Below are 27,004 nucleotides of genomic sequence, written 5' to 3'. Positions count from 1 at the left end.
ATAAAACTCAATGTTGTCATTTTCTTTCCCTCCCCCCTCCCCCTTGTGGAATATTGTCCATCCCTACCCTCCCCCCATAGTATCATTTTTCTGCTGTGGCCAATAGACCCCTTGCATGTGACGTCAAAGGAACTCAATTTGGAGGAAAAAACAAAAGAATGTCAATCTCCTGAGAATTAGAAACCTTGGTCTATAGAACAACATTTTCTGATGGCAAAGATTGGTCTCAATAGTAAGATTCCTTATTCTACTCCCTCTGTGGAATACTGTCCATCCCTACCCCATCCCTATAGTATCATCCAGTGGCAGATCCAGGGTAGGGATGCAGGGGGTGCACACCCCTCCTTGGTTCAACTTTGTGCCCCTACTTCAAAGATAACCAATACAAAATGTTTTTTCCCTTTGATTCTAAGGGGTGCACCCCCTCCTTGGGTTAACTTTGTGCACAGCACCCCTCCCTGATCAAATTCCTGGATCCGCCCCTGTCATCTTTCTGCTGTGGCCAATAAAACTACATTTTCTAATGACGTAGATTGGTCCACATAGTAAGATAAGTTTGTTGTCATTCCATTAGTGTTTAAGTACCATATTCTACCTATGTCAATCAGCCTCTTGCACTGACGTCCTATGTCTTCCCTTTCAGCTATACTAAGACCTAAAGCCCTGAAAAATTAAAAAAATAATGCAACCTAATTTCATTCTTCAAAACCCTTTATTTAAGTTTCTAGTCATTTTTCTAGTGCTTTTACACTAATTGGGGACGCTTTTCACTCACACACACACTACCACTACATTCAATCACAGGAAAAAATATGGATTCCCAAATTGGGAATTTGTTGGGAATTTCCTTGAATTCCCAACATATTCCCATCCAATTCCCAGAGAGAACGAAATTGGGAACATGGCACTGATTCCCAATGTTAGTTTGTTGGGAATTTTGTTTTTCTATTAGGTATTAGAAGGAAATTCCCAACAATAAATCCCAACGTTGGTGTTCGAATTGGGAATTCAAGGAAATTCCCAACATTTCCCAATTTGGGAATCCATTTTTTCCCCTGTGAATGTTCTATGCACGCAACGCTCAACTCACGTTGATCTTTCTGGAGTAAAAAAAAACAGAGGACCCCATCAAACCAGGGATCCAAACCTTTGGAACCACAGTGGTGAAACTACAGCTCGTTAGCAGCCTACACAATCCATGCTGGGGGGCTTGTGAAAATTACATTTTTATTTTGTCTAATCTTTGGGTGCGTGGGATAGGAAGGGGAGGAGAGGATTGCAGCTCTCCCACTTTAAAAACTGTTCCGCTGTCCTTGACTGTATCAGTTATAACTGCTTTTTTTCATGCCGTTTATTAATTCATTCTGAGTTTATTTCCCACATTTGGAAGATCAAAAAGCTCAGCAACTCGAAAAGGGAGTATTGACTTTACAGACTTAACAACCCTGGTTACGCCAAAGCTGCAATATATTGTGGGGAATGTAATGAATGTACATGTTAGTTGATCTATGATCTTTCCTCAGAAATTGAAACCTAATTCAGTAGTTACCTATGGCCAGTGTTTGTAGCTTCCTTATCCCCATCAGTCTCATTATTCTTGGGGTTATTGTGTTCAAAGTCTTCACTTCCTTTATCGACTGAAGATAAAAATCCTAATTTTAGTGCATGCAACAATGTCATCAAAAATATCAAATCTAAAACACGTAAAAATATGAATTTGAATAAAATTTTTGAACAGGGAATCATGCTATATAACCAGTGAAGGTTTTTTTATTCATCGATTCAACAGTTATTCATTCTTTCACTCCTTTCCTCCCTAACTCACTCACACAACAAACCAGTAGCAAGGGGGAGGGGGGTGGGGGGCAAATAATTTTAATTTGTCATATTTTATGATTATTGAACACTGAAAAGGTTAGGTGTTTCACTAAATAAATACTTTGAGGTATTTGGAATAGGGCCCCTGGATATTTTTGACCTTGCTACAGGCACACACAATTAATTGATCACTAACTTAATTGATTTATTCCTCTATCCATCCATTCAACTATTCATTCTTGATCCTTCGTGTTTGAGATCCTAGGCAATGTTGAATTCTTTCTGGCAATAAATCCTCAATCTTTGAAAATAATTTCCTGATGTTGACCCTCTTAATCACCTGAGGTATTGTCTCCCTTTGTTGGCCTGATACCACAGGTAGCCCAGCTTGTCATATTACAGACAACATGGAAGTCTGATGGTGTAAAACCCAACTTTTCAAGAAATGGTCTACCAACATAATGAGGCCAGTAACACTGATGATGACAGCATAATGCTACTACAATGCCCTTCACGTGTTGTGAGGTCTTTAATCTTTTGCATTTACTGCTGTAAGATAAAAGTATCATCATTACTTTATTTGTATGAAACTTACCGCCGTTTGCATTATTACGTAGCCACCCCAGACACAAATCGTGTCGTGTAGTTTGCAATAGACTGCCGTCAATCAAACGCCTCATTCTACTTGGACATACTCAAACTCTTTGCAATCTCTTTCGGAACTTTCCTTCGTGATATCTGACTGAGAAAGTTTGATAGAAAAGCCAACTCACTGATCCAAACGTGTATAAATGGCGTCAACATGAATGATCGACAGTAGTCTATTGCAAACTACACGACTCGATTTTGTGCAATTCATCCAATCAAAAAACTATATTGATACAGCTACTTTTATGACTCTGCAAACTGCTAAAATCAAAGGGGAAAAATAGAGGTTTCCTTACTTCTCAACCAACTCTTCATTGGACTTCTCCTCCTCTGCTTTTTCTTTCCACAAGGAAGTTTGTTTATCAATTGTTTCAAACAGACATCTTAGGGTTAAATCTAACAACAAGATAATTGTTAGTAAAAAAATGATGATTATCTCTGCATAGTTTTGTGTTTCAACACATGACATAATTATATTGAATGATGCTGAGGACAAAGTCAGACTAGACCCCTTGCATGTGACGTGAATGCAGCTCAATTTGGCCAAAAAAGAAGAACTTCGATCTCATAAGAATAGTCCCCTTCAAAGTTCCCTGCACCATCTTGAAAGGTACATGTAGCTGTGCCTTTCCATCAAAAAGAGACTACAGGTGATCTTGCTATGTTAGAGACGTGAATAATTGTCCAAAATGTTAAAAAAGGTAGCTATCATTGCTTACTCAGCGTTTGTCTCACTTCAATGCAAAGGCACAGCTACCTTTCATGATGGCGCAGGGAACTGTGAAAGGGACTATTGGAAACCTATTGTTATGTTCTCCAAATTGAGCTTCATTCCAACCTGCTGCAAGGGTCTATTCACTCAGGCTCTTTGGCTCTGTCTTCATCAATACCTTTTTGCTTTTCCACGATGAATCATCTTTGAAAAGTCAAATATTTCTAAAAAATTATTTGATGGAGTAAAACTCACCAGTTGCTGTTCCACACAAATGTTTACTGGCTGCAACAATGTCTCTTGATCCTTCACAAACACATTCTACTTTACCTACGATGTTGAGTAATAAAGTTCACTTATTAAAAATTATTTTAAAAAAAAGATTGAAAAAAACTTGTTTCAAACTGGATTATGATGAGAGCAACTTATTTATTCTGCACAATTTCTTGTTAAGTTGTTGTTTTTTGACTCAAGTTTCAGGTGCATGAATTTTTCAGCTGAAACTTGTCTTTATTAGTGTTTCACCCACCTAAGTTAAGATGTTCTATATCAACATTAAGTCTTTTAAAGTTTGGCCCTTGTCCACTGCGCTTGTGACAAGAATCAAACTAATAAAAGAAAGCATGAAATTATTAATTCAATTATTTACAATACTTTTTTCATGTTGCCATTGAAAGCATTAAAAAATAGGAATAAAATGCTTATGGTAGTTATAGAAAATCCAAATATAATAATAATAATAATAATAATAATAATAATAATAATAAATAATGATAATGGGATTAACATTGGATTCCACAGAGTGTCTCTTCTTCCACTGTGTATTCCAATTGGAATTTAGAAGTTGATATTTGCAGAGGGAGGAAAACCAGATAAAACCCTCGAAGCACAGGAGAGAACCAATGAGCAACTCTACTCACATACGACACCGAGCTCAGCGGGTTTCAAACCCGGGTCGTGTTGGTGAGAGGTGTGTGCTCTCACTGCTACATGTATACCACCCATGTTTTCCATACTATGTGTATATGTCTTACATTTAATTTCTCGAACTACACCATAGACATCAAAGGAGCTCAATTTATAAGACAAAATAAAATAATTTCAATCTCCTGAGAATTGGAAACCTGTATTGTTTTGCCATCACTTTGAAATACAGCAGTGCATTCTAACCTGCTGCAAGGCCTCCTCTGACCCTCCCCCTTGAAAATTCCAATCCCCTTTCTTGGGGAGGCTGTATGGATACTTTCTAGAACTACACAATACACCCTCCTCAGACCCTCCCCACAAATCAGAAATTCCACACCGTGAACAATACAAATACAGTATATGTTGGACCATACCATACACCAAGCTTAGTTTGTACCTTGTGTCTTTTGCTTGCTCTGTCAATTAACACAAAATCTGTATTGTTTGTATTTGGGAGAGCGAGTTGAATCCAGTGAGATAATTTGCCTAAAACACAACGAATAAACTGAGAAATAAACAAAACAAAGTAGCATAGACAGGAAACAAAAGGAAGTACAGTAAGCAATTCTAACCTCTTCCGGCTCCAAATTCAAGATAAACAGTATCAGAGTTAAGAAGGTTGAGCTTTTGTAAGTGACCAACTAGAGATGCCTGGAAATGAGAGCAGATTTGGGTCAGTTGGGTATGTACTAGTTAGTTACTACATATTGTTCATTCATTCATTTATTCATTCATTCTTGTTCATTTACTTTCATTCATTTATTTCTTCCTTCAGTCATTCCTTCCATTTTTAGATCAATCCATCCATCCATCCACCCGTTCATCCATCCGTCCATCCGTCTGCCCATCCATCCATCCGTCCGTCCATCCGTCCACCCATCTGTTCATCTGTCCATCTGTCCACCCATCCGTCCATCTGTCTTCCATTAATTCATTTAATAAACATCTGTCCATTCATATGCCCATCTCCTTACCTGTTGTTTCAGGTGTTTCAGTGCCGATATGCCATAATCATCATTGTCAAGTTCATCTTTAAAAACAGTGTGGGATAAGATCTCTTCTTTAATCTTTGGACAATGCTCTGTGAAGGAAAAGGATTTGAACAAATCTATTGCTGTTTTCATAGCTGCCATCTTGGTTAAATTAAACTAAGGATTTGCTATTTATCTCTCTCATTACGGTGTACTGTATGTCAACCAACATGACCCCCCCCCCCCTCCCCTCCACTCTCTTGGGAATGATTGCAAGCCACAGAATTATACTAGATGATTCATTATCATTAACAATTTAATTCATGATTTTTATGTAATTATTATTACTGATAAAGAGGAGGAATTTTTATGATGTACTATATGATAATTGTTACATCATTAGCAGGACATATTTACATACCTTTGTTTGCTGTTTTTACTTTATCGATTATTTCTTGAACTTTTTCAAGTGATACATCAACTAAGGAAACCTAGTAATGACAGTAACAATGATAATCATTATCATCATCATTCATTTCATTCTATTACTTCACGCATTAATTTATTTCTTACTTCATGTCTTCTACAATTTCATCTTTTCATTCAAACTATTCAATTCATTTATTCATCCATTCACTCATTTATGCATCCATCCATTCATTCATCCCTTCATTCATCCATTCAATATTTTTTAATCATTATATTTATATTATGTACTGTTACTATTGTATGTATATATGTTCTATTTCATTTTACCTTTTCATTGTCAGATAATTGGTAATTTGGTATACCAGAATTAATGTTCTTTTGATAATAAGCCTATAATAAATATATTAAAATATAATGATCATTAAGGATAAATTTAAGAAGTCAGATGGTGTCAGCAGATAACATTTAGGAGGATTTCAAAGAGGGTGGTTGTATCCTAGATAGTCATGTACAGAAATGACCATATACATGTTATTAACTGAACATACACATATAACAATGTATTAACTGACCTGTATCAAAACTAACATGTAACAAAACAACTGGTTAATGTTTCAATAGTTTGGCCTACATGTACACCATCATTAATTTTTGCCTACTTATATAATACAAATACAATTGTGTTGATTGTGAATTGTGTTGATAAGTCTTTAATCTATAATTAAATCTATGCATGTGAGCATATCCATATGGAATATGCGTGTTATAAATATTAAAGTTATTATTATTATTATTAAATTGTTTTATGATGACCACCAAATTTGCGCTATAGCTTGCTCTTTACATTTTACATCAGTGATGATCCTAGGAGGTATAGGATCAAGATGAGCAGCCTGTAATGTGCATAATATCTCCCTCTGACACACTTCATGAGTATAATTTCTATATTTAGTAGATATTTATAAAACTTACCACATCTATTTTTTTGGTTACGTTACAGCACTTCAGGTGCTTCTGTAGTTGATCTTCAAAAACTGTGCTTTGAAAGAAATAAATGTGACAAATTTGATAACAACCCATGATCTTAAGATGAATAGACCTACATAATCTAACTTGTTGAACTTACTGTTTTGGGTCTAATGGACAAGGTATTCTAGTACGACCAGAAGCCTGAACAGGAAAATAGAATCACATATCCAAGTTATATCACAACATAGGAATCTACAATTAATAATGATGACAGAGTTTAATCTGTGAGTTAGCCATGCATGCTGTGACTAAAATCAGCCCAGAGGTTGTTTAAGGGTTCAATCTGTGAGTTATCCAAGCCCTGACTTAGATCAGCCCAGAGGTTGTTTAAGGGTTCAATCTGTGAGTTAGCCGTGCCCTGACGTAGATCAGCCCAGAGGTTGTTTCAGGGTTCTATCTGTGAGTTATCCATGCCCTGACTTAAATCAGCCCAGAGGTTTTTTCAGGGTTTGATCTGTGAGTTAGCCATGCCCTGACTTAGATCAACCCAGAGGTTGTTTCAGGGTTTGATCTGTGGGTTAGCCGTGCCCTGACTTAGATCAACCCAGAGGTTGTTTCAGGGTTTGATCTGTAAGTTATCCATGCCCTTACTTAGATCAACCCAGAGGTTGTTTCAGGGTTTGATCTGTGAGTTATCCATGCCCTGACTTAGATCAGCCCAGAGGTTGTTTCAGGGTTTGATCTGTGAGTTAGCCATGCCCTTACTTAGATCAACCCAGAGGTTGTTTCAGGGTTTGATCTGTGAGTATAAAGCAGTGCCCTGACTTTGATAAGCTCAAAGCTTGAGTCAGCTAAATCATAATACAATACTTATTCATTTTTCAAGTCCTGGTTCCTTATACGCTTCTTTTGAAATCATTTAAATTAATTTTAGCTTTATGGTAACACTTTTCTACTCGTATCACTCTATATTTTCTTTGCTATCTTACCTTGTCTTCTCCGCCAAGGTGGGAATGCTCACCACAATACTTCTTGCCTTTACCGACAATCATTTTACAAAACCGATTTTTTCTTTTCATGAAAAATGCACATCGTGTAGTTTCTACTTCTTTTTCCACTTCGTCCGCCATTTTAAATTTGCCTCAGGGTGCGCATGCGTCAATTTTTAAATCTACGCTGACCAGTAATAGTTCATTTTCGAAATGATTGGAAGGAAGGAAGGAAGGAAGGAAGGAAGGAAGGAAGGAAGGAAGACCACGAGTCGGACTACCACATACGATGAGTGACTATGGATTTCTCAGAACACGATTTTTATTTTCAGATCAGGTACAACATTAAACTACCAAATAACATAACAAAAAATTTCTAAATTTAATCTTAAAATTTATGGTTGATAAGACAAATTATCATGAAAAAATTTCTAGTTCAGAAATTTTTAAATAAGTTTCTTTAAAAAAAAAACATTTTTTCAGAATTTGCTTTGAAATCATTAATTAACTTAATGGACCCTTCTTGGATGCGAGAGTAACACGGCACATGCCACTAATTCCAGCGAGAGAAAGTGCGTTTTGCTTTTGTATTTTCATGTTGGTCTTGCATCCAGGATAATTTTAAGAAGGTCCATTAAGCTTCCTGCCTAAATTAGTTTTAATATTCATGACTTAATTAATTGACGCGCATTGTACCATGTGATATATTGAAAAAATGATGATCGATATACCGTGATGCCTTGCCGTAAATGGTCAGTAAATGATCCTCAAAGTCATTCAGGAATCATAACATAGAAAGAAGCAAGGGATACGAAGATAATGGTAGCAGACACGATGTAGAAAAATCTATCCAGCACCATAGCTGCAAAGTGCCATTGCTCCTTGAACGTAGTTAAGGCCACCTTTTCGCTCATAGCCCGATAAAGACCATCAAGCTTGTACTGTATGCCATCCAGACGATCTAGAAGCAGAGAACTGTTAGAAGGTGGCGCAGGCTTGTAGACCGATCCTTGGGACATACAACAGAGTTTACACTTGGAGGAATGGTCGATGCTGAGCAATGGACTCATTGACTGGCATTCTCTTTTTGATTGGCTGGACATTATCAGTTCATTTGGAGACGCTTTTTTCATTTTCATTCTTAGAATCTTTGCCAAGCAGGAGAAAATCAAGAATTGTAACCATACAGGGATTTCTTTCTCGGGGTCGTGATAGTGATAAAATTGCAGAGTGATTGACGTGGCGAGAAGACAAAGCGCCACTTCAAAGAGTACCGCAACAAAGAACTTGTTAATCACAGGGACGACTTCTGATGTCTTGGGGATGTTTTCGGTAAATATCAACATGTAGACTGTGAGGCCAAGCAATAATGTTATCATTAGAGCGATCCTTTCTCCAGAACCAGGCGGCAACGAGAAAGAAAGCACTGAAAGGGTTGCCAAAAGAATGCAAGGAATTATAAGATTCTGGACGTAGAACATGGGTCGTCGCTGGATGTATATCGAATAAGTGATGTCGATATAAGGGTAGGCACAACACGAGTACTTAACAACATTTTTCTTTCTAGTGACTTTGATCAAGTCCCATTCACCATTAGGAGTGTACTTTGAAAGGTCAGGCTCGTTGCCTTTGACTTCAAGCAGAAGATACTCGCTGGTGAAGGTCCAGGAACCGAACACGAGCTTGCACGTTTGTCGGTCAAAAGGGAAGTAGGTGATATCGATTTTACAGATGGATTTGATGAGCGTTGGTGCGTACCATTCGATGTAGCCATCGTAGCGTATGATGATCTTGGTGTCGAACTTGAACATCTCTCCGATCGTGTTCTCATTGATGCTATGGGAAAAGATAAATTCGTTTAGAAATATCAACGTTTGTCCTTCTAATTTCTCGTCACTATGAAATAAAATCATGCCCCTCTACTAACTACAAGAAATTTTGAGTGTGTCTTTGGGCGGGCAGGCTCTCCCTTCTTCTCCTCTTCCCCTCCTCTCCCCTCCCCCCAGAGCCGAGCTACGCAGGCTAGGCCGGCAGTATGCTGCCCATGCCGATTTATGCACTAGTCAATAGCGTAGCGCAGTGATTCTAAATATAGCTAAAAGATTCGGACAAACATTGCATTCTGTTTAACCGCTACGAGGATTATACGAACCGAGTTTATTATTTTTACTTAAAGTAACAATAATAACCCATGTAAACTAAGATCAACTGCGATCAGCTGTGAAAATTATCTGCTGAAAGTAAACTTGTAAGTTTGTTTGTCCGAATTTCGCCTTTGTCTTCGTTTTTATGACGTCACGGTTGCGCTGCGCTATTAAACCCCCTACCTCCAGTCCCCCGGGACAGGGCATGGAATTTAACATTCATGTAGTGTGAAATGATGTATAATAAATTGCCCGCCAAATCCCAATGGATCTAAAAGCAAGGGAAACCACTGTCCATCCAATCAAATTGAATTAACTGCTAATTTTCACTCAAAAAATTTAAGAAAAGATAATGAGCAATCAGGAGGTAAAATTCTGACCAATCACAATCATTGTTACATTTCTGCAGACCATGCGCAAGCGCGTCTAGTTTCCCGCCTCTTTTAAACAACTTGGGGAAAATGGCGGTTCAAGCGTTCAAGTTCAAGATTTGTAATAAGTTTAGACGAAGTTATCTCGGAATTTTTGAAAGAAAACGAAAACAAAAACACTCTTGAAGGGCGACCCAAGACGCAAAATTATGTAGAAAGTTTATGAAGGGTCAAAGAAGTCCATACGACAAGGAATTATCCATTTTAAAGTCAGTATTGAAGCTCAAGAAATTTCTGCTCGACTATTGAAGTAAGTAGCTAGACTCTCTGTTCTCATTTAGTTTAGTATTTTCTCATGTTGTGCTTATATTTAATGCTTTTAAATGTGTAATAAAGAAATTATTACACGTTAAGAGTTCAAATATTTTTCTATTCCATCGATTTGTTGTGCTATATTTATCACTCACTCGTTCGAGGATCGAGCGACTCGAAAGTTCGTGTGATGTATGGCATAAAAACTCGTCAATAAAAAAATTGTACTTCATATTTACTAACAAAACAAAAACATTGTGAAGCTGAAAAAAATCTAAGCCTCATATAAAAATTCCTATACATGCAATACATCAAAACACGAAAAATCAATATCATTTTAAATCATACGCCATAACGAAAACAGGTCAACGAAAATAGGTGGTTTTCAGCTTCTGGTTTTCAACCATTCCTAAGAGGATCAAAAGGATCAAAAATAAGCCTGACTTACTTGTTGTAAAGGACAATGTCAGGTACCCAGCATAGTTTAGGATCGATGTGCAGAGATTTGATTCCTCCATAATCAGCAGGATTCCATGCCAGACGTGTGTTGTTCCAAAACTGTTCGGATAATAATTCAATAATATAAACTATCGATCAAAATATAAATGTTCAATGGACTTTAAAAGGTCCATTGTGGGCTTTACTTTTAGCGCTAGCCATTACGCTGGTATAAAACGTGTTGGATTGTGTTACGGTCACCAAGAAGTTCGGAGTTTGTTCTCGGATTTTTGTACGAATGTACTGAAGGCCGCACTGGGGCGCCGCTGGATACCAGCCTCGTAGCTGATAGTCAATGAATAGGCTACCCTGGTTAAATAAAGTTAACATTTAACTTTCTAAACAAATTCTTTACTTGGTTTGTTTAGTTAGCTCTCTAAATACAAGAAAATATCATTTTTCTAATTTGATTGAAGCTTTTCTTACTGCTGTTTGGAAAAGTAACTATAAAAATCGATCTGAATTTTCTTTTAAAATTCAGAGAATTTGTATGGGAATCCGAGAACGATGTCCGAACCTTTTGGTGACCGTGGACTAGCGTTCAAAAGACGAATTCGTGGGGCGTATGTGACGTCATGGCTGACTGACGAAAAAATCTTGGCGTAATGGTGTCTTTTGTCATGTCAACCAACATGGCGGCCACGTCTTTCCTTCTTTTCTTCTCGCTGGAATGGATGTGCATCACCATTGCCCGTGGTGCTGGGGTGGGGGTTAGGACTGGGCTATCCAATTTTCCATTGACTGATGAAGGGGTGGTCTGCAGCTATGGTTTATGATCGCACACTATTTCTAAAATATCGCTATGTCATAAAGTCTGTTACCTGACGAACCCAGATATAACTGGTTAAGATCTGGTCCTTGCTGTCCTGTGAAACAAAAAGGGGTCAGTTTTATTGGTTTTTAATGACAAGTTATATATATTAGAAGAAAAAAATGTTAAACGCATACATTCTGTGGATGCTCATTGTCGAAAGCTAGTGAGCAGTTACGTTTCTTTCAACCAAAGAGAGCATATCGAATATCAAGTTCGATGTTTTCCTCAGTTTTTTTAGTTTTCATCTTGATTCATAGTACAGTTTTTCATTCATTCATTTATCCATCCATTCTTCAATCTATCTCTCTACCCACCCACCGTTCCACCGCGAGTCTGTGCATCTATCCTCCCACCCATCGAACCACCGACCGACCGACCCATCGACCCACCCACTGACCCACCCAATTGTCCATCTATCCATAACATGAGTTACGAAAACTAGCAACCAAATAGCACCTAATAATAATTTTTAGATGCCGTGTTTAATAGGTCAAGATTCTATCCTAATGAGAGCCAGTTTATCTTGAAGTCCATTAAATAGAAATTATCCTCTTACTTATATGAATTGAATAAACCTTTTAATCCATTTCAATCCATTTTTGCTCAACATCTGTTGACGTCGACAAACCCTGCTACAAACCACTAGAACCTTAAGATAACACGCAACTAGTCTGATACAAATTCATGAGGCATTCAGTTTTACTTTAGTTAAAAAATAATACATTAAAATAGGGTAAAAAATTCAACAAACGCCAGTGGTTTAAATATTTTTAGTTCAAAGAAGTAAATAATATTTGCAACTACAGTAGTCTGTCCGCGTTGACTGATACAAATCCATGAGACGTTCAGTTTTACTTTTAAAACTGAACGTCTCATGAATTAAAATTAAAATTAATTAAAATTAGTTAAAAAATAATACATTACTAATGTAAATAAGGTATAAAATTCTCAAGCCAGTGGTTTAAATATTTTAGAGTTCGAAGAAGTAAAACTGAATCTTGGCAACTAGTTTGTCATTGATTGATAAAAAGTAACGAGACGTTGTTCAGTTTTAATATCGTTAAAAAATAATACATCAAATAGTGTATAAAATTAATCTCAAGCCAGTGGTTTAAATGTTTTAGGTTCGAAGAAGTAAAACTGAATCTTGACAACTAGTTTGTCATGACATAATACATGGTCGGATCTTCAGGATTTTTTCAATCACTTGATTTGAGACTGAATATGAACAGCAACTGATGTAATCGGCGTCATCAAGAACCTATTAAAACGATATCAAGTACTTTCAAGATAGGAGATGGAAAAGAACCGAGCTAAGAGCGGATAAGAAAGAATGTGATGTGTTAGTCGGATGCATTAAATAGATTATTGCTGCAGTCAAGCTAATAAACCGTGTCTGAAAACGCTTTGATTTGAATGGCCTCCGGTTATATGTAACTGATAGATATCTTTTCAAAAGAGGAAATTCAGCGCCAAACGGAATAGAGTAGAGTGCATACCGTTCGTGAAAACCTTTGTAAAAAAATTGCACAAATTAGTAAGCTCATTAGACTCAGTAGACCTACAAAACTTTCCACTAATTTGTACAATTTTGTTAGTTAACTTTTTTACGGATATATGGTGTACGCATTTTAAAATGCCTTAAAATCTAGCCGATTAGAAGGATTATTCCCTGTTTTGTAGTTAAATGAACTGACTGAAAACGCTTTAATGATCATTTGATATGCCTCGCTTAGTTATATAAGTATTAAAGGAATTGCTCCGTATATACTTCGGATAATTAGAATCCGCGATCCTTCGAGGTTATACGTTTTGTCAATTTTTTAATTTTACCAACCCATTTAAATAATCGTACTTATCATTTGGAGTATTGGATAAGATACTTTAAAGACTAATCCTAAGTTATTAACTTCTGGTGAGAAGAACTACCGAACAAAAAAAAAAAACAACTTTTCAACCTTTACAAAAAATAAGTTTTTGAACTTTTCTCAGAGATCACTAGATGGACTCAGTAGAAAAAATGATGATGATGATCTTGATGATGATGACGGTGACAATGATTACGATACTGGTGATGATGATACTGATGATGATAATAATGATAATGATAATAATAATAATAATAAGCAAGGTAAACATAGTAGATAAACATATTACCAAGTCAACAAGTTGGCTGTAGGCAATGTCGAAGATGATGGCTAGAGGAGAGTTGTGGTTTGCACCAGCAGGGACAATCTCACGAACTAGTTTGTGCCTCTTCGTTATGTAACGTAATAGCTTTAACTCGTGATCCTCCACATTCTTCTTTGCTGGTCGTACGATTTCTTTACCATTCACTGCAAAGTAAAATGAAAATAACTAAATGTGTCGTAGTAGATAATTTTATCACCGTAGGTACGAAAGATAGTAGACCGACGTTTCGGACTTTAGTCCTTCGTCGGAGATATAGTGGTGTAGGAAGAAAACAAACCAATGAGAAAATAGCAAGAAAAAAATAACTAAAAATGAAATAAAATAAAATAATAATAATAATAAATATAAATAAAAAATAACAATAACTAAACGAATTAGCGTTAAACAAACTTGCTTTCAAGAAAGGAAGCAGATGTAGGAAACGGACGGGCGCATTCAGTTTTTAGGCGCAATGGGGGTTCAAAATGTGGGATTAGTTAATTTAAAGCAAAACATTTTCGAAGGACTTTATGGCTTTATTTTTGCTGTTATCTGATTAGAGGTTTCGCACTTTAAGCATGAGCATAATCATAAGCATAAGCATAAACATAATATAAATATAAGCGTAATAAACGCAACCGGGCTTGCACAAAGCAGAGCCGGCATAAGCATAAGGAATGGAAACTTTTCCATTTTCTTATGCTTATGCTTATGCTTGTGAAATCCAAAGTGTGAACCGGGCGTACATAAGCATAAGCATAAGAATTACAATAGTACTATATTTCTTATGCTTATTTTATGCTCATGTTGAAATGTGAACCAGCCCTAAACCCGCCCCTGCGTTCGATCTATCTCCAAATCTAACTCTCTAAATCTATCCCTTTCCTTTGAATGTTCAAACTCTATGGCGTTATTATCATTCCACGATGCCTGGCCAACCATTTCTATGTTTAATTACCTGGAAAAAATTTCTTTGAATTTTTTTGATTACTATTCAAACCTATATTAGATTTGTTTTGGTGGAAAATCCCAAACCTCCAACCATATTCAAGTAGACAGCTATTGGCGATACCTCTTATCATTCCAGGATGCCTGTCTCACCATTTCCCGATTGGATTTCATAGCTGACTTGCTTTTCTTTGTTTACCTCTTTTACATTTTTTCTGTTGGGAGATCCAAAACCTTCGACTTTACTCAAATACATAACTGCTAGTGCCCTTATCATTCCAGGATGGCTGCCTAACCATTTCCAGGTGTGATTTTCTGGCTGCAAATTATTTTCTTTGACTACTTTAACACATACTTAATTTATTCCTTTGCGAAAGCCTAGTGTCCTTATCATCATTCCAGGATGGATGTCTAACCATTTCCAGGTGTGATTTCCTGGCCATAACTTATTTACCCATACTTAATTTGTTCCTTTGGGAAAGCCTAGTTTCCTTATCATCATTCCAGAATGGCTGTCTAACCATTCCCAGGTGTGATTTCCTGGCCATAACTTATTTTCTTTGATTATTTTAACCCATACTTTTGTTCCTTTGGGAAATCCTAAACCTTCGACTTCGGTCACTCAAATACACACCCACTAGTGTCCTTATCATTCCAGGATGGCTGACTAAGCATTCCCACGTGTAATTTCCTAAAACATTCCCTTCTTTGATGTCTTTAACCTTAACCCATATTTTTGCTTTGTTGGAAAATCCCAATCTGAACCCCTGTCCTTATTCAAATGCACAGCTATGGCGATGCCCTTATCATTCCAGGATGCCTGTCTAACCATTTCCATGTGTGATTTCCTGGCAACAACTTCTTTCTTTGATTACTTTTAACACAAAGTTTATTTTTCGAATCTCAAACTTCGGCGATTCAAATATATGACTATGCTATACAATATGGATTAGATTAAAAAGCCGTCATCATTAAATGACGATTTTTTCTTGCAAGCACATATTTTGGATAAGAAATTTGTCGCCTCGACGTCTTGTTTGAAATTTCGGAAAACATAAAAAGACCATAGATCATTACCTGTTATCTGTAGAAGTGTGCATCCCAGAAGACAGATAATGGCTATACCAACTGTATTCTTAAGATCCATTGACTCGCTTTCTATTCCAAACGGTTTGTGTTTTTCTAACTGAAGACTAAAAAGTAGGTCGGGCATAAAGAGTAAGAGAACGCAGCAGAAAGTTTTTGATAAAGAAAATTATCGCTTCTGAAACAAAAATTACTAATTCGGGTTGATCGATAACGGGATTTATCATTCATTTGTCTCAGGAAACCTTTGGTAAAAACGCAAGGGGAAAAATAAGAAAGTTAAATCACTTGTAAAAAATGGCCAACACGAGCTTACCTAACACTTGCAAGGTCTTTGAGGTCTGTGGCTCTGACTAGTCGCTTTGCTCCAAAAGATAGCCACCTTTAACACTGTTGAATGACTTTTGAAAAACTCGTCATACCTGCTAATGTTTTATCTCTCTATCTATCTCTAACTAGTAATCATAAGTCAAACCAACATCTAATGGTTTGTTTGGAATGCCATTAATTTTGTTAATTCTACTTGCCTCAAGTTCATCTTAAAATTTTTTTGTCCCATTTTTTAAGCATTAACACGCATTCATAGGTCTATATAAAGCAATTTAAGTTATATATCTATAAAGAAGTATTTCTTATCATTAGCCCCATATGTTTCTGTGGTTTGATTAAAATATGCATAATTAGGGCACGTTTGGTCTGTGCGCTAAGTGAAACCCGCCACTAATGAATAATTTTCAGACTGAGCGTAGTTAGTTGACTTTGCTCCACAATTGTATCCGTTTTAACTTGAAGGTTCTTCATTTCGCTCATTATGTGGATTAAAAAACCACTCACGTTAAGATGATTCCAATTGTTAAGCTCGCTTTAAAATAATCGGTTTACCGTAAAGCGATTTCTTATCCTGTAAATAGTGATATAACACAACGATTAGCACTGTTCTTCATTTCTCAATCAAGTCTGTTGATGGCGATAATCAAATTTCGCATTTTCCTTTCCAAATCATGCGATTTTTTAAGACTTTGCGTTTTGTTTCTTATAGTTACATGAGTTGGGGAATAAGATACAAAAAAATTATGTAGGTGACGCAAATTATAGGAAGTTGAGTCAAAAGATTGCGAAAACGTTATTTTCTGCATTGTGGTACCCATCACGTACCGTCACTAGCAAATACATCAAGTCTTGAATGTCGTGCATCGGTAACTAGTGGTGCTTATCAATGAGAACGATTCTCCAGTTGCAAGACAAGTTGCAGAGAAAATTACTTCGTGTAATCGCGCCTTTAAGGTGGTGTTACACGGACCAACTTGCAACGCCGATTTTTTGCGCAACACTGTTGCACGAAAAATTTTTTCGTGTAACATAGCGCCGAGGACGATTTTTCGCGCAATTTTTCTATCTGCACCACGTTGCAAGTTTTTGATCTGGCTTCAAAAACTTGCAACACAATATGACGAATTTTCACCAAATCGATGTGTGTAACATGTCCATCGCCGATTTGACGCGCAAACAAAACGGCGCCGACTATAGAAGAAGTAAGTTTAAAGAGTACAGCAACTGCAAAAAATTTTCTAAACCTACTGAAACAGACAAGATAAAACTTTTGTAGTTGATAAAAAATGATAAAAGCAAGAAAAGAAGAAAAAAAGATAGCCGTGAGTGAGTTGGCAGCGCGTGGACTGAATACTAAAGTAAATGTTGCGCGACAAGTTGTTCGATCGGTGAGTTAGTCCTGTTTATGACTTTGATCAGCGCAGTGCCGGGCTGTTTCAGAGGGTTCGATCTGTGAGTTAGCTAGATTCAAGAACCTGCGAATCAACATTTTTACTAAGAAGCTTATTTTATTATCCAATACATAAGCCTTTAGATAAATATATATGCCAGATACAATGTAAACAGGAATTGGTATTACTACTCACAGTCAAAAAACTGATAATAAGTAGTGGTTAATAGCAGGGGCTATGGTGTGTTGAATATAATGAGCACATAGGAAAAAATTAGAAAAAATTAAGGAAACGTAAACCACTTGTAAAAAAAGGTTGGAAAATATGCTGAGATTTTGGACAGTCCTTCGTCGAAGTAAAGTAAATTATCAAGAATGTTTAGCTTTTGAAGCTCATTTTACGTGCCGATTTTTCTATCTTGAAGCGTTATTTATTTTACGCAACTTTTTTTTGGAAAACATTTCCGAAAAATAGCCTTGAGCAGTAATGTAGTTATACTTCTTTCACAACGACCGCCATTTTGAGAAGACTAGAAATAATGCATTGCGCGTTTTTGGAGATCACGTGGTTTAAGGCATATACGCAAATGTTGCTATAGTGATGGCTAATGCGCATTCCTTATATGAATGTGCCGTAACTAGCGGTGATTGGCTCAAAGGAAGTCATCAATTCCGTACGGGGGTCGTCCTTCACGAATTTGCAAGATGTGATCCCATTAGAGGGCACACATGTGTAGAAAAATAGAAAACAATGACCTTTCCCCAACCCCGCCCCTAAACCTAACCAATCACAAGGGACGTTGTTATTTCGTGAAGGCTGGAAATTTACTATAATTTCTAATAAGTTATTTGGATGGTCAGTCATCCATCTGGCTCCCGTCACTTGATTTTGCAAATGGAGCCCTGCCCATTTAATTTATTTTCAAGCCTTTTTTATAGAGCGTTTTCACTCACGTGAGAAGGCAACCATAAACAATAGAAACTTTCTGCACAGTATTTGCATAAAAAATGGAGTTCAATTCCCGGAGGATAGAAAATATATTGTTTTGGTACCCCATAATAGCCGCTGTGACGTCACGCGAAAACGCTCTATTATAAAGTTATTGATTTTATGGGATGAAAACCTGCTTCAATGGCAACGTCGTTCTGGTTTGCCTTTAGCTTTGGGTATCATTATCATATGTCTTGTTACCTTTTGTTTTAAAGATTACTGGTTTGCATGGTTGCACTGGTTCGACAATACGGCGGACATCTTGCTAGGGGCAAAATAAAACAAAGATGACGGAAAATATATAAAGTTTATCTTTCTTTTATTGGTAAAGGTGATCTATGTACCTTCTTGATTCATCTTTTGTTTTAGTTTTCTTGTGTTGCGATGTTAATATCAATCGACGTCTTAACTGTAACTTTATTTGTCCACTGGATGCCCCATAATGCCTTGCGATCCAAAATGGACGCCGTATCGTCGAAGTAGTTCATTTAACAAAAGATTCGTCACTAGTCTCATGTTTTATCATCCAACATGTCTGCCGTGTATTTTTTTATTTTATCAGTCCCTTGGTAGGATTGAAAATCTTGAAAGATATATTTGCTGTTTTCATACTAGTAGGGAATCAATAAATAAAACGACATAAGAGAAATAAAAATAATAAGAAAAGAAATGACGCAGAAAAACCTATCTAGAACCATGGCGGCGAAATGCCAGCGTTCTTGATTCCTTGTTATAGAAACGTCTCTGTGAATCTCATCAAGCTTGCCTTCGATATTGTCTAGTTTATCTTCGATAACATCTTTGGGAATAGTTGGCCTATAGCCAGAGCCAATAACGGGTGACATATTGCAGAATTTGCACTTATTGTGAATGCGAGTCAATATAGGACTGGCTTGCTCAACGGGCGATGACTTGAGGGATTGATTCGAAATAGCATTGAATCTGGACGGTGCTTGTTTCTTGATTCTCATTCTCAGTGCTTTAGCCAGACAAGAGAATATGAAAAACTCGAGCCAACCTGAAATATCTCGCTCAGGATCGTGATAGTGATAAAACTGGAGGGTGATTGAAGTTGCAAGCAGACAAACTGCTACCTCGAAAAGAACCACCACAAAGAACTTGTTAATCAGTGGAACCACTTCTGATGTCTTGGGGATGTTTTCGGTAAATATCAACATGTAGACTGTCAAGCCAAGCAATAATGTTATCATTAGAGCGATCCTTTCTCCAGAACCAGGCGGCAACGAGAAAGAAAGCACTGAAAGGGTTGCCAAAAGAATGCAAGGAATGATGAGATTCTGGACGTAGAACATGGGCCGTCGCTGGATGTATATCGAATAAGTGATGTCGATATAAGGGTAGACACAACACGAGTACTTAACAACATTTTTCTTTCTAGTGACTTTGATCAAGTCCCATTCACCATTAGGAGTGTACTTTGAAAGGTCAGGCTCGTTGCCTTTGACTTCAAGCAGAAGATACTCGCTGGTGAAGGTCCAGGAACCGAACACGAGCTTGCACGTCTGTCGGTCAAAAGGGAAGTAGGTGATATCGATTTTACAGATGGATTTGATGAGTGTTGGTGCGTACCATTCGATGTAGCCATCGTAGCGTATGATGATCTTGGTGTCGAACTTGAACATCTCTCCGATCGTGTTCTCATTGATGCTGTTGAGTGAACAACATTGTTTAACGTATTGTGGCAAAACTTATCTGCAGCCCACCCCCCGAAAGAGTCTTTCTTAGTTTCATTTGATGACGATGAAGTTGTCATGCGATGGCGGCGATGATAACGATAACGACGATGGCGATTGTGATGATGATGAGGTTGATGATGCTGATGACAACGACAACGATGATGATGATGATAGTGATAATGATGGTGGAGATGATAGTAATGATGATGGTGATGATGATGATGATGCATGAAGACGACGACAAAGATGATGATGATGATAGTGATAATGATATTGCAAGTGATGGTAATGGTTGTGATAATGATGGGGATAACTTTAGAATAACTTTACAACTTTATAATGTCAAGCTTAGCTTAGCGCAAGCGCTAAAACTAATCAAGACTATAGAGAAAACCAGTAAAAATGCATACATATTTTATTTCCTACGGGAGAAAACTTCTATTATTTTGCCCTCCAATATAGCTGCCGCGAAACCTGCTCGCTATTCAATCGGAACAGGCTACTCTAGGCAACTTACTTATTATAGAGAACGATATCCGGTACCCAGATTAGCTTTGGTTCTACGTGTATGGACTTTATCCCGCCAAAATCTTCTGGATTCCAACTTAGTCGATGATTGGTCCAAAACTGTTCGAAAATTGAAATTATTTATAAGTGTCATTGGTTAATCTTCATAACAAAAACAATTATTCCATTTCATTACGCATTCTTAATCAAACAATCCCATTATATTTATCCTCATTTAATTTCAATTTAAAAAAATTAAGGTTTCATTCAATTACTGCAGTTTTCGAAATTCGGTAATTGCAAGCTGCACACTGAAATTTGTTTTTTTTTTGCTGCTCTCAATCAAAAATAATCAGTCGGTATCTTTTATGTTTTGACTGGCGGCAGTAAAAACCAATTTCACAACAAGCCATTGAAATGTCTGAGTTCGCAGAATATGGAAAACCGCAGTAAAATTCCATTTAATATCCACCTCTTTGCACCTCATTGTTTTATTTCATTTTTCTTATACAATCAATACCATTTCATTTTTTATACATCCCCTTTCGCATCCTTATCATTCCAACCATATTATATCCACCACAGATAATGATGATACTCCATTGATTCCTTTCCACCCTATTTCTAGTTATTCCACCATCTCATTCTATCTACCACCGATAATGATAATATCCCATCCATCCCTTTCCACCCTTATTATTAATTCCATCTATATCATTCTATCTACCATAGATAATGATAATATTCCATCCATCCCTTTCCACCCTTATTATTAATTCCATCTATCTCATTCTATCTACCACAGATAATGATAATATTCCATCCATCCCTTTCCATCATTATTAATTCCATCTATCCCATTCTATCTACCACAGATTATGAATATCATACCTGACGGACCCAGATATAGCTGGATAAGATCTGGTTTTTGCTATCCTGTATCGGAAATCAATCAACAAAGATTCAGTATGTTTACCATCCTTATTTACAATTTATAAGGTATCTATAAGACTAGAGCTTATCATAGGGAAGGACCATTAGATTTTCGAGGGGGGGGGGGGGGTTGGGCACAAACCAAAAATAAACAGCTTTAAAGATTGAAAAAAAAAAAATCGTGCATAAGAAAACTAGCAGAAAAAAATTTCCAAATTATGTCCAAAAAAATTCCTGCACAGCTATGAGGCGTAAAAAAAATTCCTGCACAAAAAAAATCCCCACCCTCCCTCACCTCAAAAATCTAAAATCTAATGGTCCGTCCCTTAGACTAGCGATATACCTGGTGGATACGAATTTGTTATTCAATTTCTGCGATTTTTTGTTTATAATACACTCAACAAAATTGAGCAACTTAATTGTACTTCCCCTGTACCAATCAGAATCGAGTTATTGAGTTCATAAATGCAATAACGAAGGCGCGCGACAGAGAAGACTTCGTATGATGGTTGCATAGCTCACCATGTAGTGCCCGAGGCGGAGATTAAAGATCGTTCGTTCGTTCTATGTACTTAGTGACTGAGTGGGTGGCGTCCGGCCCGACCTAACTCAGTTAATAAGCATTATACCATATGACAAAATTTCTGTTGTAAAAAAAGGCTGAAAAATCCTGCCAAAAATAGCTACAACCGAGGAGGGCTGGACAGGTTTTTCCGGCCCACTCACGTCAACCCGTGCAGCACCAATCACGTGACATTTTATTGTTTCAGTTTTTATGGTTTTATTATAGCGCGCGAGCAGGGCTTTACTGGTCATATGATAAAAATCTTGTTCACCGTGCGCCAATTGCAAACTTTTAACAATCAATTTTTCAAACAAACAAAAACTTTGGGCAGGGTGCAACATCGTTCCATAAAAAATCCTAATTAACGCGTTTGTATTTCAAAGACAAATACTTTTTTTCACAGAACGTAACTCAGTTCTAATTCTACACTATAGTGCTTCGCTGTTTGTATTACATCTTAATCAGCTGAATAGATCTCACAAATTTCGCTACCAGCCTACAGTGAAGGGGAAACACGGCCTCCATGCTCAATCATTCATAAATGAATGAATTTAAGAAACTGCCATTCAGCCCAGTAAAAATTTCACAAAAGACGTCTATCAGTTAACTAGCAACCTTAGTTATAGCTATTACCCAATAAAACTGTAAAAAAAAAGAAGATATTTTACTCACCAGTTCTACCAGCTGGCTGTAGGCGATGTCAAAAGTAACAACGATGGGATCTGTATCGTTTTTTAAGGGGATAATTTCTCGAACCAGGTGCGAGTACTTCGTGATTTTACGTAATAGCATTAAATGATAATCCTCTTTCATTAATCCTATTTGGAAAAAAAAAAAAAAAAAAAAAAGAAGAGGAAATGAAAAGTGCATGAGTGGGAGAGAATTGCTAAGAGAATTTGAGAGAGAATGACCAATGATTTTCTAGCGGTCAATGTATTGGTTATATAAACCTCTCCAATTACTCATAGTTGAAAAAAATGAAAAAGAGAAAACGAAAAGTGGACGAGTGGGAGAGTATTCTAGAGAGAATGATCAATGATTTCCGCTGATAAATTGATAAGGATTAGTGGTTACTAGTTGCGACTCCGTGGTGTGTTGAATATAATTTGAAGGCACCAAAAAGTCGTACGTATTCCTTCGTATTCCATTAGTCAAGAACATTCCCGCCATTGCGTGCGAAAGGTACACGTTGCAAATGTGATTGATCTGGGTTGTAGTTCTAATAATAATAATAATAATAATAATAATAATAATAATAATAATAATAATAATAATAATAATGATGATAATAATGATAATAATAATAATAATAACGTGACATCCAACATTGCGTGCAAGATATGTGTTCGTGCAATTTTTAACCTTGTGAAAAAAATAAAGTATGCTCTTCGTGGCAACAGATCAAAAGTTCGCAGGGTGGGAAAAATTTAAAGAATCAAGAAGCAACCGTACATCTTTTCTTTGGAACGCGCCGTATTTCTTATCTTGCTTTCAAAAAAAACCTTACAGACAACTTATAGCTTTGTAAACAACATTTCCACGGAGGTATTCGAGCGTTTGTTCAGGCAATATTATCATAAACTAAATAATTATTTTGCCATTTTTATCATTTATGGATATAATCTTTTATTAGATGCAGTTCCATCAGATCCATTTGCCTTAATTGCCTTAATCCGAGAGAAAGAAAAAAAAGATGAAAGAAAAAAACACACGAAATTCATGACTGATGTGCGAATAATGATGCCATTTTAGGGTAATTTGCCTGGTAAGCGCACGCTTTGAAAGATAAACGTAGACAAACAAGCGAAAGAAGAAACCATTGTTTCTATTAAAAAGAACATCTCCAAGACAACCTATTTCGTAATTGTATTTTTGCAATTTAATTGTACTTTGGACCAAAAATAATTGCCAAACCCGTAATTATAAAGTGCAGATTATTATTTTTTTCAATATATATCAGAAATTTAAAAAAAGGTTTTACGAGGCGCTGTGGTTTATAAGATTCGGTTAATTGTCATTATAATTAAAATGATTTTTCTAGAAAAAGAAAATTTGATCTTTTATTCATTAAGCACAACGACATTTTTTTTGAATGAGTAAACCATAGAATTGATCTTAGAAAACCATAGCTTGATCTCATTTTAAAAATAATCTTTAATTTAACAAACGAAGAAGTTGTCAATTCTTTATGTTTCAATACTTTTATTTTATAATTTTTTTCACAAATTTTGGACATATCATTTTGATTATAATGATTTTTTGGTCATTAGTTATTGCTTGAAAAGATATTTCCCCCGTTTTATACATTGGTTTTCTTCTATATTGAAAAATAATCGAATTAATCTCTCTCCCTCTCTTCCTCTCTCTCTCTCTTTCTCTCCCTCTCCGGCTCTCTTTCCCTCTCTCTCTTCCTCTCTCTCTCTCCATCTTTCCACCACTTGCCTACTCTTTGCCAAGCATTCTATAGAGTAATCAGTGATGCATTCAAACGCAATATCCAAAAAATGCAAGCGAACTTCGAATCTGACCCAGACCAAAATGATGCAAAAAATAAATAGTTTTGAACATTCATTATCAGGTGGTGTAGAGAGATACATTTATTATTGATAAATTTTCATCTGTGGGTTGAAATTGGGCATATAATCCACCAAACATCATATTACTTGTTGAGGTTTTAAGAACTCTTTGTTAAAAAAATAAGATTGAATTTGAATTCATCTCAAGAGCAAACATTACTATTAAAGTTCAATCTGTTCTGTTCAGTGTCTGTCTGAACCTCACACGCAAAAGCACTTGACGCTTGATCCGTGGAAATCCAAGCTCAAGTTTTCAATATCACTGTGATCTATATGCTATATAACTCAATACAAAGATGCAAAACATTTCCCCAATTTCGGTAAACGCAATAAATAAAATTGCTTTTGGCCAAATTTCTCATGCATCCTTCACAGTTTTCCTGGTTATTTTTTAGGTATTCGCTAAACAGAGTTTTGTTTGAGGTATGAAATCACTTCATCGCGCGCGTGAGGATGCCTCGGTCTTTTGTCACTTCCTGATTAAAACGAGAAACTATTTAATCAACACGCTAACGCTTATATAATATATATCACACCAATTATTTATCTAACGATTCTGGACACAAGTTTATTTAGCGATCCTTAAAAACACAATTATTTTCTCACTAGGGGAGTTTTGGTATAATCTCGCAAAAGGCGGGCAACGTGTATTGCCAACAAAATGCTTAAATCAGTGCAAAAGCAAACATTTATTTTGAATTTATGAAATGTGTTTTTGTCACTCGGTAAAGATCTATATCTATATGCATACACTTAACATATTTATTTTGAAGTTGATATAAATTGAAACTTTTCGAGCCACGATCTGTTGAAAACGTTTACTTGGTGGTATGAGCCGAAAGGTTGTGGCTGAAGTTGATGCTGAAAATATTATCAAAATCGTTTTGAGTTGTTTTTCTTTGATATGTGATCGTTTGAATGTCGTTCAATTTTTTTCAGCTGATTGCTCTTAACCCAAAAAAACTTTACCCTTACCTTCGATTCCATTCTGCAGAACTAATACGCACAGAAAAGTAATGCTAATTCCAATTCTCATTCTCTTATATCCTTTCTTTTCTCTTTCTCTATTAGTTGTTCCTTGGTTAAGAACAGAAACAATTCTACAATATATGGGATCCCTCTATGTATACCGTTGAAACCTTTGTTCGTTTCTTCGTTGTCTTACTGTATATAGACGTAAGATATATTTGTCTGCACTTGTTAATAAGTGATTACGATGCAACCAGCAGATTGATGATAGGCTAAATGCACAAAAGCCCTCTTCACCTTTGTGGAATTTTGCAAACGTAATTAGTCTTTGGGGACTAGACTGTTCGTCTGCTGTTCGAGAGCTAATTTATAAATGAAAATATACTGAATAATAGTATTCCATCGATACATCCACCATCCGTCAGTCCATCCACCCATCCGTCGGTCCATCCACCCATCCGTCGGTCCATCCACCCATCCGTCGGTCCATCCATGCATTCAGTGAATATATAGTTCAATGGTAAAATAATTTTATCAGCGTTTATATGATTTTATAACGTACTCTTCTGCAACTTTGCCCTTGGCTGAAATTAAAACAGGCCTTCCAGCCACCTACATTGCTCATTATTATCATTCATTATTGATATTAACGAGACATTAAGTCCTCCCATGCGAAATATTGCCAAAAGGAAACCAGAAAATCTCAGCTTTAACATCAATCAGCGCAAAAATCTGCACTTAAATATTAGAAGTAATGTGACTTATGAAATATGGTAATATAGCCGCTACTTTGTCTTCCTCATCAATATCTTTTGTAAATATATTGATTGGCTGAAAATATGGCTCAATTCATTAATTTGCTTTTGATATTCTTTTTAGCTTTAAATACATCTCATTGAATAATAAAGATTGTAAAGATCTGTGCTCTGATCGACCATTACAGTTTTTCTTCCACATTTATCAATATTTTATAGCGGCTGCACGATTGGCTCTTCGTAATTCCTACTAATTTGCTTGAAACATATTTCCAAGCCAAGATTGAGCTTGAAGAGTTTCTTGTTAGCCGTTGCTTTTTCTATTTGCTTAGTCTCATTTGTTGGTTGCTTCGAGGGTTTTTCGCCGGTTTTCCTCTCACCGCAAATAGACCTAATCGGCTAACGTGTTGCTATGTACGTTACCACCCAATTCAAACCTTCTGG

General features: G+C 36.5%; 3 protein-coding genes across 4 annotated transcripts; all 3 read right to left on the bottom strand.

Annotated features, from left to right (window-relative positions):
• Nucleotides 1-51: 51 nt before the first annotated feature.
• LOC116299286 (tRNA:m(4)X modification enzyme TRM13 homolog) lies at nt 52-7,649 on the bottom strand. The gene is made up of 14 exons (XM_031707915.1): nt 7,503-7,649; nt 6,671-6,714; nt 6,517-6,583; nt 5,872-5,934; nt 5,537-5,606; nt 5,119-5,225; nt 4,717-4,795; nt 4,542-4,630; nt 3,708-3,786; nt 3,434-3,508; nt 2,763-2,862; nt 2,159-2,367; nt 1,550-1,637; nt 52-663 (listed from the first exon to the last, which is right to left on the bottom strand). Exons 1-14 carry the CDS (start codon nt 7,641-7,643, stop codon nt 486-488), a joined length of 1,389 nt encoding a protein of 462 aa, XP_031563775.1. The 5' UTR covers nt 7,644-7,649; the 3' UTR covers nt 52-485.
• Nucleotides 7,650-7,910: 261 nt separating this feature from the next.
• On the bottom strand, nt 7,911-15,978 carry LOC116299280 (neuronal acetylcholine receptor subunit alpha-10-like). The gene is made up of 5 exons (XM_031707910.2): nt 15,839-15,978; nt 13,799-13,977; nt 11,649-11,693; nt 10,778-10,887; nt 7,911-9,338 (listed from the first exon to the last, which is right to left on the bottom strand). The coding sequence occupies exons 1-5, from the start codon at nt 15,972-15,974 to the stop codon at nt 8,276-8,278; spliced, it is 1,533 nt and encodes a 510-aa protein (XP_031563770.2). The 5' UTR covers nt 15,975-15,978; the 3' UTR covers nt 7,911-8,275.
• A 1,752-nt stretch (nt 15,979-17,730) lies between these two features.
• Nucleotides 17,731-26,140, bottom strand: LOC148906670 (neuronal acetylcholine receptor subunit alpha-6-like). 2 transcript variants are annotated; one of them, XR_016121237.1, is made up of 6 exons: nt 25,812-26,140; nt 22,933-23,078; nt 21,654-21,698; nt 20,773-20,882; nt 18,903-20,226; nt 17,731-18,823 (listed from the first exon to the last, which is right to left on the bottom strand). XR_016121237.1 is itself a non-coding variant. In XM_089037346.1 (5 exons), exons 1-5 carry the CDS (start codon nt 25,870-25,872, stop codon nt 19,170-19,172), a joined length of 1,419 nt encoding a protein of 472 aa, XP_088893472.1. In that variant the 5' UTR covers nt 25,873-26,140; the 3' UTR covers nt 17,731-19,169. The 2 variants fall into 2 exon arrangements, 1 of the variants encoding a protein (XP_088893472.1); XM_089037346.1 differs by having other exon boundaries at nt 17,731-20,226.
• Between the last annotated feature and the right edge of the window lie 864 nt (nt 26,141-27,004).

The sequence above is a fragment of the Actinia tenebrosa genome, unplaced genomic scaffold (genome assembly GCF_029948245.1).
Source record: "Actinia tenebrosa isolate PJP-AT-01 unplaced genomic scaffold, QUT_ActTen_1.0 PGA_scaffold5__44_contigs__length_20552954, whole genome shotgun sequence".
NCBI lineage: Eukaryota > Metazoa > Cnidaria > Anthozoa > Actiniaria > Actiniidae > Actinia > Actinia tenebrosa.
Note: the sequence above shows the minus strand (reverse complement) of the source record. Positions and strands in the feature narration are given on the sequence as shown.

What these genes read in the sequence shown, in the direction of transcription:
- LOC148906670 (XM_089037346.1), bottom strand. Translation starts at nt 25,872, where the DNA reads ATGAGAATTGGAATTAGCATTACTTTTCTGTGCGTATTAGTTCTGCAG. An exon ending in ACAGCCAGCTGGTAGAACTG is followed by an intron (nt 21,699 to 22,932) that starts GTGAGTAAAATA and finishes TTTCCGATACAG; the next exon opens with GATAGCAAAAACCAGATCTT. An exon ending in GCTATATCTGGGTCCGTCAG is followed by an intron (nt 20,883 to 21,653) that starts GTATGATATTCA and finishes ATTTTCGAACAG; the next exon opens with TTTTGGACCAATCATCGACT.
- LOC116299286 (XM_031707915.1), bottom strand. Translation starts at nt 7,643, where the DNA reads ATGGCGGACGAAGTGGAAAAAGAAGTAGAAACTACACGATGTGCATTT. An exon ending in TGAAACACCTGAAACAACAG is followed by an intron (nt 4,796 to 5,118) that starts GTAAGGAGATGG and finishes TCTCATTTCCAG; the next exon opens with GCATCTCTAGTTGGTCACTT. An exon ending in TATAGAACATCTTAACTTAG is followed by an intron (nt 3,509 to 3,707) that starts GTGGGTGAAACA and finishes TCAACATCGTAG; the next exon opens with GTAAAGTAGAATGTGTTTGT.
- LOC116299280 (XM_031707910.2), bottom strand. Translation starts at nt 15,974, where the DNA reads ATGCCCGACCTACTTTTTAGTCTTCAGTTAGAAAAACACAAACCGTTT. An exon ending in GTTATATCTGGGTTCGTCAG is followed by an intron (nt 10,888 to 11,648) that starts GTAACAGACTTT and finishes TTATCCGAACAG; the next exon opens with TTTTGGAACAACACACGTCT. An exon ending in GACATTGTCCTTTACAACAA is followed by an intron (nt 9,339 to 10,777) that starts GTAAGTCAGGCT and finishes CTTTTCCCATAG; the next exon opens with CATCAATGAGAACACGATCG.